Here is an 11,807-nt window from a genome sequence, read left to right as displayed (position 1 = left end):
TAGTAGTAATACATTACATGCTCAAATCTGAAGCGGGGATGATTTATAAATGCTGGAAATATTGCCTAATTTCTGAGTTGAAAATATATAGATGACGCAAGTGTAAATGTTTTCTTCCTTCTAGGTGTTAAATAAAGTGAATATAAGTATATATAATACATGTCTTAAACATATTTAACAACTGTTTGAATCAAACATGGACTTACACCCGTCATCAAATGATGTCGTGAACCTTTGTCTCAAAATGACTTTCTTATTTCACTGTTATTACCTTGGACATAATGAAATAGTCTGTATTCTTTTATTCGAGAATGAAACTCGTTCTGGCTGCTGTAGTCTATGTTTACACAGATATTACTTGTGTGTCTATTACCTGACTGCACCAGACGCAGGCCTGTTACACACGAGGTACTGGGTGAATACTGGGGTTGAAGTAGATGGTCGAAACGGCATGTGCACAGGAAGCCTCTCCACGACAACCCTTTGCCAACATGACTTTCCAAACCCAGAATCTTTGAACGTGTGTGCCATGCTATGCTATGCATGTGTGTATCTGTATCTTTCGAAAAAGGATTCATTCAATCAAAAACAATATTCGGAGTGTAAAATAAGAAACATAACTTCATGTTGATTGAAACATGTACCTATCAGCAGACTATACTCACACACATACCGAACACATGAGTAGTAGCCTATGCTTTGTTTAGGAAAACACGCAAATAAAATATATTTAGACTAGATTTTTCCAATCTTTTCCAAATTAATTTGAAGTCTCATTCCTCGACTGAATTGGACTAATATTTATTTCCATATCCCTTCCAAAATAAAAAAACTATAATAAAACATAGGAAAGATTGTTTTATTTGTCCATTGCTTTGATAAGTTATCGATGATCATTCCAATTCGCTTTTACGCATGGATATGTTGGTGGCCGGAGTTTATTTGATTACAAATACCCTATTCGTGCAGTACATGTTTCAAACCATGTTTCAAAATGTGAGCGCACATTAACGCAAAATGAAGTGAGTAGAACCCCATCTCGAGATTGGTGTTTGTAGTTTGCTTATTCGATGAAACAACCAAAAAAACTAGCATATTCGCTACACTTTGATGATTAAAACTACTAACATATTTATGCATGGCAGTTTTTATAATCATACTACTGATTTTCGAGCAAAGACTGAGGCTAACAAGGCAGTTGGCTGATTTATAACAGTAGTAGTTTCGACAAGGTGCTTTACCTGCAAAGTCAATCACTCCATCCATCCCATACCGTATGCTAGAACACCAGAGGTTACTTCAAAGAATCGTACATGATCCCCCAGGATATTGCCTCATTCTCCCTATACAACCAGTGAGATTGCGCCACAATTGTTGTATCTGTGTGTGTATTTGGGAGAACAGGATCTATCAATAAATGATCTTTCTATTCCGTTCTGTTATATTCTGTTATATTATATTGCGTTATATTGTATTCTACTGCAGGTAAATAACCGAAGTATTACTAGATAATATTTATATTAATATATTTGATCAAATAATTCATAATTCCCCGCGCTATAGAGGAAATGACTGGTACTAAATCGTATGCTTTATATGTGGTGCGCAGGCCGGGAGGGGAGCACATGCACCAGTCAGTCAGTTCCTGAGAGCGGAAGCCCCATCACAGGTAGGTAGGCTTCTCCACGGTCTGTCGACCATCACCATGGGGACTTGAGTAACGTGTGTGGTGGTGCTGGGGCCCCGGCCCAAACCCTACCTTTAAAAAAAAATGATTCCATCTTCCAGCCTCTGATTCCCGGTGTGACAGATCAAGCACGAGTTTAAGGGTGCTGTGTTAAATCTGGACAAAACTGACGTGTGAATCTTGCAGCTGCGGTTCTATTGCTTGTTTACAACACTATGCCTAGGCTACACTTTCAGAAACCATGGTATAGGGTACAGTATAATCTCACATGGTACTGTTTGGTACATTTTAGGGTACATGTGCAGATAATAGTATAATGGTACATTTTTGTAGCCAATACTTTTAATATAAAGGTACAATCATCACACACTCTCAAAAACCACGGCCAGAATTATCATATTTCCCAGCATGCTCTATTGTTTCTTTGTGTCAACATATGTGTTTTTGCATGCACATTGATTGATTGAGCTTGTGCTAAATAACATACATAATTAAACTAATCTAATCTGTTGGTAGTTGGACTTATTTCACTTGTTACTGCATGTTTGTTCACATTTAGATGGTTTAGGTAGTCTCATTTAAAATGTCCTTTCCATGGCAGTGATTGTAAATGAAGGTTGCTGGTGATTAAAAGTTGACCTTTTGGGAAATCCTAACTCTGGCTGGATTCGAATATGAATTACATATCCCTTTGCAAGCCAGCATAATGTGATTTGCTCGATGTGGCCTGCAAACCCAGAGTTTTAGACTATGTTGTTTGAGTAAAACTACGCTGTCAAAGTATGATCTTATGATTCTGTATATGTCATGTATTGTGTTGTGTAAATATTTTTATTTCGGTGATAAAATATTCACTTTGAACTGAAAGCCATTGAATGTAATAGTCACTAGCAAACACAGTCATGGGTGGTACTGGTATCTCTAAAATTCACTAGAAATATACAAAGAATGCTTTGTGGTGTAACCCTAAAAAGACACATTTGTACATTTTCAAAAGGCACGCTTTTGTGCCTATACTATCTTGTCCCCTAGGTACAATATTGCCTATTTTAAGGTCCGAACTGCAAGGGTACAATTATGTACCTAGAACTAAAGGTACAAAGGACGTACCTTACATCACTCTCGTGACAAGCTGTGTATACCCCTTTAAGAACAAATCAGTCAATTTAGGAAATTAATCAGTTCATTAATTGAACATTCACCGTCATTTTCTTTGTTTCATTTCCCACATAAGGTTGCTGGAATGGAATTTATGAGTGCCGACCCTTATCCTGCATGCATGTTGCATACGATATAGCCTACTGTATCAGGTGTTTTCTGTATATTAGTAGCGTGGCAATATTTTGGCAATCAGGAAATATAACAGCATTTATTATATTGGATATGTCCAAACGCTTTGGGGATTTCGCTCATGGAGAATAAACATTTGAAGTCGTACTTTGCTGTTGTATCATTATCATTTGTTAAAACTTATAGAGGATGTTCCATAGCTCACATGAACGTTTATACATATCAATTTAACAGTCGTCGAGATGCCATGCAGGAATTACCTGGTTTTGCGTGATTATAGCCTATGCATTCGTTAGAGTTTGGCTTATGGTATGGGAGTTTCTAGAAAAATGTCAAATATATTGCTGATGACTTGGTGAAAAAATATCTGTACTTTGGAAGCACTGAAAACATGAATGTTGTCATTGTTGGGTGCTACTTTACCGCAGATAAATGATGTCCTGAGCGAATAATGCGAATAATAATTACCCAAAGCAATGCAATTAATTGAGCAGGGAAATTCAATGACAACCCATGTACCCGAAATAAAGTTATTTGTCTTTACACGTGTAAGGACGCATATAAATGTATTGCCATAGGCCGGGCCTGCACACTCTTCAATTAGCTTACCGCCCGATACCGAACGTTGGAGTTAGTTTGAATGCCTGTATAACCTCACAGATCCATTCATTTTATATGACACGTTTGAAAGAGGATTCTAAATGAGTCATAACTATAGTAATGAAAAACTGATTGACGTGATATCTTTATCAATAACCAAGCCCATGCAGTCTCATGTCCAAAAATATGTAAAAAGGTTCATGTGTATCGCAAGGGAACAATGCTGAATATTTGGTTACAAGTTAGAGGTTGCAACTCCACTTTAACAATGGAACACCATGTTCCATGGTGAAGCTAGTCCTGCCTACACCTCGCTAACAATTACATTGCGAAACGTGTATACGCCTATATAAATCATCAATGTAATCCATATAAAATGTGTGACATTTCCAAACACCTCTCACCAGCAGAGTGTCATGAAAAGATGCATACGCGTTAATTGTATTAGTCTATCTAGCCTGTGTTATAGTGCCCAGTTTTCTGTCCAGTTTTCTCTCCACACAGCCCCAAACCTAGTTGTCTTGTCCCTTTAAAAACACAGGAAATTACTTGAGCTACTATTGGACTGTTTGTCCTTCCTTGTCTTTATACTTACTATCCACTCTGCAGGTATTTCAGAGTCAGGGTCTGTAAATTACAGGAGTTTGCATGCATACTCGGCAGAGTGTGAAGTTCATTCTTGTCTGTCTAGACTGATTACGACCTTGTTTGTCCGCGTTTTTTTACCTTGACCTTGGACTTCCGTGCAGCTGCCATTTGGATGAGCCGGCCCTCCATAGCTGTAATCTCCGGATTTGAGACAACAGAGCACTGTTTGTCTATGTGACGACGAATTACAGCCATCTAGTTGTACTCTAGCTTTCCCTTTCCTGTCTAGATATCCACTGGCACAATGTATAACTGTTTCGCGGTCAATTTACAGTCGATTAGATATATAGATAAACATGTAGAGATTCAAGAGATCGGATTGAGTTTGATGAGTCTGAAATGGTTTAGGATAGACCAAAGCATCACAGGTAAAAAAATGTTGTGTTTGTTGAATATTCAGTAGTCATACCCTATTGTCAATCTCCAAAACATTGGGACAGCCTTTGGCGTCCTAAACACATAATTGCGTTATTAGAAACGTGACTGGCATCAGAACATTGAAATGTTGTATGGTATTTTAATGTTCTAAATTTTAATGTGTCTGTCTTCGGTCCAAAGGAAAGAACGACAAATGAATAAAAAACGAGTGCCTGCGCCTGAAGTAATCCTTCTTCCAAACAAATAAATAGATGGATCTCCTCCACACAAATAAAGTCTACTCATATGTGAACTTGCTCTGACGCTTTTTTTCTTTTAACTGACGGGGTATTATTTTGGAATCATTAAAAATTGTGGAAAAACAAAACACAGTTGTGCTTTTTCAGTTATTGTTATTATTGCGAAAGGCTACAAATCATATTGCGACGTTACTTTCCCTTAAGTCTATCACTCTACCGATTGCAAAAGGCTGAAAAAAAAATTGCACGTTCATAGCTATTGATATTTATTCGAATATGAAGGCAATTGAAGGGACCACGATAAGAACAACACATAGGCAGATCTCGCGCTTTAATTTTGACAAACTTGACCCAAGATTTAGATTATAACCATCACCTTTGGATTTCCCAAAAAGAGCCAAATGTGACGCCCACTATTTTCTCCCACAAATATGAGTTAGGATTGTTTTTGTTTTTTTAAGTCGAATAAACTGCATTTGAAATGCGTCATTGATTATAGTTCACCAACTAGGCTACGTTCGTAAATGAAAGATGCAACCCTGTAGCCTAATTAAACGGCCTGAATGAGTTTTTATTGAAATTAGAGTAAGCAGTAGAATTCATGCCAATGCAGTTCGGAATGCTGAAACTACTTACCCGTAGCCTACACACAGTTCGCTGACAAACATATAGCATATTTAATGTTTTACCAATGGTCGTCTCATTATTTTCATTATAAGAAAGTACGCAATTACATGTTTGATTACATAGCTTACATGGTCTATTTGCATTAGCATGTATGCCTATTTGCATATGGATATAATATATTATGTTAACCACTTGTGTGAATATGCAAGTCTGAATATGCAACTTATTTTTGGTCATGCAAGCTAAACGTTTTCCACTCTGACTCCAAAATAAATTAATTGGGGGAACATTTGTTAACGAAACCAACACCGGCACTGTCACACAAAGCATAACAAGGCCTAGACTTGCATATTCAATTATTATAATACCACTCAAATGTATTTTTCATCTTGCCCAAAATGAAAACAATTCTGAGTTAATTAAATATTTACTTCAGGTTAATATTTTCCTGTGTCGGCCAAACTTTGCAGATTGTTTTCGTGTTCCCCTTCACCTAAGGTTTCCAACCTCCCCTTTAAGGATGTTCTTGTAGGTGACTTCAGCCAATGATGGGACCCTGTATTCCACAGAAAGACCCGGTGAAACTTGAGCTGCTAGTTGTTTAAAGGGCTATTCTCCCCCCACTCACAAGCCCCAATCTCTTCGGGCTCGTTAGCATATCACGTGCCAGAACCTTAATGAACTAGACACACGGGTCTTGGTTGCGCATGCGCTCACGTAAAATGTAGTTGGAAATGAGGTGTCGGTCTTGGAGTAGTCGACTTTTAAAAACCATCCGCAGCCCCTGATATGACGACTTCACTGGTTCTGCATCCACGCTGGGCGGACACCTTGATGTACGTTTATGAAAAAAGCCCGAATGAAAACAATCCGAATAAAAACCAAACAATGGAGGGACTGAGCGGGAATTGCCCGGCGACCCATTGCAGGGACCTGATGTCGCACCCCGGGTTGGGGCGACATTCTGGCACTATAGCGACTCACCAGGGCTCGGTGTACTCGGATATATCTTCCCCAGACACCGGCCGACAGTGTCCTGCTCCCCAAACCTCCTCCAGTGCATCTCTGAGCTACGGTTATCCGTTTGGAAACCCTTATTACGGTTGTAGGTTATCTCACTCGCACAACGTGAACTTGCAGCAGAAACCCTGCTCTTACCACCCCGCAGAGAAATATGCCGACCCCCACACCGCGTTGCCCACTGAAGAGGTGTCTAGCAGGGCGAAAGAGTTCGCCTTCTACCCCAGTTTTGCTAGCTCGTACCAAGCGGTTCCTGGATATCTAGATATGTCTGTGGTGCCCGGGATCAGCCACCCCGAACCCAGGCACGACGCGTTGATTCCTATGGAGGGCTACCAGCACTGGGCTCTGTCAAATGGCTGGGATGGGCAGGTGTACTGTTCCAAGGAGCAAACACAGTCCACTCATCTTTGGAAATCCCCATTTCCAGGTATGAAATGTGATATGCTTTGACATTTAAATGTCTAGATAATGTGTAGAATTGCAGCATTGTCCTTTGTTTTTATTTAGCGTTGAATTGTTATCCATTATTGAAGTAACCTATTCCCTCCGTCGAAATTTACGTCGATGTTATTGGATTTTGATTGCGGGGTTTCTATATGAAATGCAATGATTTCCTCATCGTAATGTAGCCGCATCATTTATCACGTGCCACACACCAAAGTCCATAACCTATATGTCAATGATCAAGTGTAGAGTGGTATACAAACGACAATGTATATAAATGTATAGCATCCCTTTAGTACATTATTGAGAGACAGCAGAATATTTGTAGAACATCTCACAGCGTAATGAAACTGACAGTCAGACATGGTAGGCTATTTTCATCCACTGGGTCCTTTACGGGGGAGTGTCTGTGTGGTTGTTTGGTTGGCTATGTCACTGATCGCTAAAATATGCCCAAAATCCTTCAATTCACGTCCTTCAATTCAACTCAGCACCGTGGATTGTGCTTTGGTTGAAACCATTTCTGGAAAAATGAATCGTAAGAGAGAGACACTCTACTCAATGTGATTGTATGTATCTGATAAATAAACAACATGCATGACATATTGTGCAGACTAGAAACTCTTCAGAAACAAAACAATTCGTTTCAGCTTTGTTGGTTTCCAAGTCACAATATGACTGCAATAGTGCTTAACCCGGGTAGTGATTCACACAGTGGCAGAATAGACAGGGGCATGAACACATACCCTTTCTCCTTGTATGATCCAATTTGCGAGCTAGGCTATAGGTTACTGTTTGGATTGTGCCAATAAATCTCTGCAGAGTCTGCAATGTTGCACGAGGGCGGGTTTGCATAGGCAGAATTCATTTTCCATTCGCCAACGACGTGTGCGCCTAATATCTGTCTCAAATACTGTGTTGCGTAACTATTGACAATCCAATGGCTTTTTGAAGAACAACGTTTCCTTTGTATTTGTCACATAGCCTATAGTCTGATATTTGATAAATGATACAGGGCCCATAACCGCCCAGTATGCTGTTTACATGGTGTTTACTAGACTGCTTCGTTTACAGCAAGGCTTTAACCTCTTGGTGAAATGTGTGTGTGCATTTCGGATACAGATGCGTTTAATTGTTGCCCTAGCTAGCTCTGTCCTCACGCCATTTTGCCTCATTTTCCAGGAGTTTCCTTTAAAACACACACGCGGATCACGAGCTCGTGAATTACACACACACACACACACACACACACACACACACACACACACACACACACACACACACACACACACACACACACACACACACACAGTTAATGTGTAGCCTATGGGCCTGGTGTATCTGTCAGTGCGTGGCTGTGTGTAGAACCGTAAGGTTAAACTTTGAGACTTTACATTTCCTCCGAAAATATTGAACATTTCCTCTGAAAACGCTTAAATACCAAACATTTTTGGGACAATGATGCCCACATTTCAATTGACTTGAGAAAACATGAGAACATGTGTGAGTGCAGAATTTCAACCATATTATTTTCCAAATAGCACTGGGTTTACCATGGAAAATTTTGACATAACATGGCGGACGTGTCGTGCACCGAATCATTTCTTTCCTCACGTTTCGTTTCACAACACACATTTTGACCAGGAAATGAACATGTTCTAGTTTTGTTAACAAATATTTTGATATCAAGACATACAGCGGGAATGAAGGGATGCGTACCTGTTATTTGCGTATTTCTAATTCCTTCTAGCTCACTTAGCACCATGACTCACTTAGCACCATGACTTAGCACCACGAAAATGATCTCATATGTAAAAATGTTAGTAGACCTATGGGGTATATTTCATCTTACTACCATGAACCAGGCTTCCCACCACCAAACCTAGTCTCGTCTTTAAAGCAAAGCCATACCTGTCCTTTCATGTCACTCAGACAGGCGGAACTGTTGGGATGTCAGGCAGCTTTTTGAGCAGCCAGACAGACCTAGTCGTAGCTTTAGGTAACTCAAATCCCAATTCCCAACATAAATCAAACGTTTAGCTATTTCCACTTTAATAGGCCTACTCAAAAGTTCGATCGTGTCAACGTGTTCTTGATAACTAGTCTACGCCTATATCAGGTTAATTGACCCGGTAGAGGTAAGTGCATTTGTAGAAGATGAGAACATTGCAGAAATATTAAAGAAATGCAATACTATTATCCAGAAGTGCTCATTTTATCATCACAGTACAATACCAAAAATATTCAGAGATCCATTGCAGGGCATATCATTTGTGTAATTACGCAGTGATATGTCTACTGTTGAAAAACCTATTGTTGATGTTTTTATATTTATATAAATTATATGAACAATAATAGATATTTGGGGTAGGATGGATGTTTCGGAGATTTGGTCCCTTATATAATCCTGATTTTATTGAACTAATTTACAACATTGTGTACATCAGCAAGGCCACGCATATGTTATTATCATAAAAACTCTGATACAAGGAAGTATAAACTCTGATACAAGGAAGTATAAACGATGCATGGACCCACAAGGACCATCTCTGTGTCTTTCATGTCTTTATCACGGATAAAGATGATCATATTTTGAAGAAATGCAACATTTCACAAATGTTTGCCTGTCACTCAAAAAAACATTCTCTCATACCTCATACACCTCAGGTGCCCGGATAAATATAACAACATGCTTATTATATTATTGTATGTGAACTTTAGCGATGAAAGTGTATAAGTAAACATGTAAATACCAATACAAGAGTAGACAGCCAATTGTGCATCCAAAAATCTCGTGCGTAATGTTTCAATTTAAATACGCACAATAGGCCCAGGTAATGTAATGCATTTAATGTCTATAAGGCCTTGTTGACATATTCGCATCTTCATAACAAACGTATTATTACATGAAATACATTTGAATTGATCAGAGGCAAAATTAGTGCTGGGAAATATCTTTGCGTAATACATCTCTCCTTTTTTTTCTCTCCAGACGTAGTCCCTTTGCAGCCTGAGATCAGTAGCTACCGTCGTGGACGTAAGAAACGGGTTCCCTACACCAAGCTCCAATTGAAGGAGCTGGAGAAAGAGTACGCTGCCAGCAAGTTCATCACCAAAGACAAAAGAAGACGCATCTCCGCCGGGACCAACCTCTCAGAGCGCCAAGTCACCATTTGGTTCCAGAACCGACGCGTGAAAGAGAAGAAATTTGTCTGTAAATCCAAGACTAGTAATCACACGCCTACTACTTGATAGATTTCCGGGCCTTTGTACACTACAGCTGATATCCATCCCACCGTCTTTCAATCCATAATTTACCTCTTAGAGACAACCAAGCCTGACGAATACTTCGGCAGTGTATTTTATTTAAGTACCAACAGTCCACACATCTATGCCATCACCAACCGCTCTTTTTTCGATATAGAGAAAGAAATGCTATAAAAACTGTGAAAATATTGAGAAATCAGTTAAACATTGTTTTATATGAATGTACATATATAAATATATAATATTTAAAACGATATCTGTATTTCAAAAAGACACAAGGATTGCGTGTTTTTTTTTTCCAAACCAATTGACATTTCCAGGACTTTTCGTCCAACAGACAGCCAAATCAAAACAGACATATTAGATATGTTCATCGCGCCATCAACAGAAAGAGAATTGCAATATGGACATAAACTGGTCAGGGAGAACGACAACGAATGAACTCGAAAGTCTACAGAAAAAAAACTACATGAGATGTATTCTCCTCAGCCAAGAACTCAAGAGGTGTTTTTGCAGGGGCTACGGATGATAAAATGGTTTTGTTCAAAACCGCCCCTGTCCCCGATTTCAGAAGCTATATACGTTTTCTTTCTGTAGGATATGTTTTGTTAATTAATAAGGTAAAAGCAAGGCTGCTATTGTTGTACATGTAGAGTGCAATGCCTTTATTATTTAATTCATATTCTCTCGTATCACAGGGTTGTCAATTGGAACGTCTCAAACCCATTGTGTGTTCCTTTATCAGTGAAGGATAATGTCTCTGTCATGCAACTGGAATGATTGTAAGCAATTAAAGTCAGTGAGTATTACACATAAATGCACAATCGATTTCTTTTGTTCTCTGTTTATAGTAGGCCTATGTATAGTAACAAAACAAAGCTTTTGAATCTGTTCACCCGCCTTCTAAGCAGGCAGACTGTCTTGTAACTTTCTTTCGTGCAGTATGTGAACTGTATTGTGGTGTTTAAAACGTACTGGTAAGGTGTTTCCTAAATAAATGATGATGAATAACATGATGTTGCTGAAATATGACGAATTAAATGACGTGTTTCTTTCCTGTCTCCTCTAAGTCACTTAGTGGAACTCTTTTTCAAATGTCATCTCACATCCGCATGAGCTTGTGGGCTTGTCACGTCGCCGTTGGTTTTGAGGGACGTTTGATATATGGCCTAGAGCAGGGATGGGCAACTTGCAGCTGCAGGAATTTGTTATACAATTGCAAAAAAAAAAAAAAAAAAACATCTCCACCCCATCGAAAAATGTGTAGAGTTGCATAGGACTTGATTTACAACTGCAACATTTTCTCTACGCTCCTTTTTTTGTGTGTGTAACTTGCACAAATAGATTGACTGCTCAAATCAGTAGTCTGGATGTGTGGGTATAGATGTGGGTGTGCAGACCTGCGAACCACTGCAGCCCCTCATGATGAGTTGATATTTTTTTGTGGCCTCCTTCCCAATAAAAGTTGCCCAACCCTGGCCTAAAGGAGTACTATATGCTTTTTGGATAGGCATGTTTTTGACATGTATGCTTGTATGTCTACGATATCCATAGGACAAAAAAATGACTGATATTGGATGGTTTGCCGAAGATCGGTTGCATGG

At 39.1% G+C, this 11,807-nt stretch overlaps 1 protein-coding gene across 1 annotated transcript; it reads left to right on the top strand.

The window, feature by feature from the left end:
* The first annotated feature begins 6,023 nt into the window (after positions 1-6,023).
* Positions 6,024-11,264, top strand: LOC124046076 (homeobox protein Hox-C13a). Its single transcript, XM_046366053.1, has 2 exons — positions 6,024-6,919; positions 9,929-11,264. Exons 1-2 carry the CDS (start codon positions 6,259-6,261, stop codon positions 10,186-10,188), a joined length of 921 nt encoding a protein of 306 aa, XP_046222009.1. The 5' UTR covers positions 6,024-6,258; the 3' UTR covers positions 10,189-11,264.
* Positions 11,265-11,807: the final 543 nt, after the last annotated feature.

This window comes from Oncorhynchus gorbuscha, linkage group LG10, assembly GCF_021184085.1.
Source record: "Oncorhynchus gorbuscha isolate QuinsamMale2020 ecotype Even-year linkage group LG10, OgorEven_v1.0, whole genome shotgun sequence".
Classification (NCBI taxonomy): domain Eukaryota; kingdom Metazoa; phylum Chordata; class Actinopteri; order Salmoniformes; family Salmonidae; genus Oncorhynchus; species Oncorhynchus gorbuscha.
This window is presented reverse-complemented; position numbering and strand designations above follow the sequence as displayed.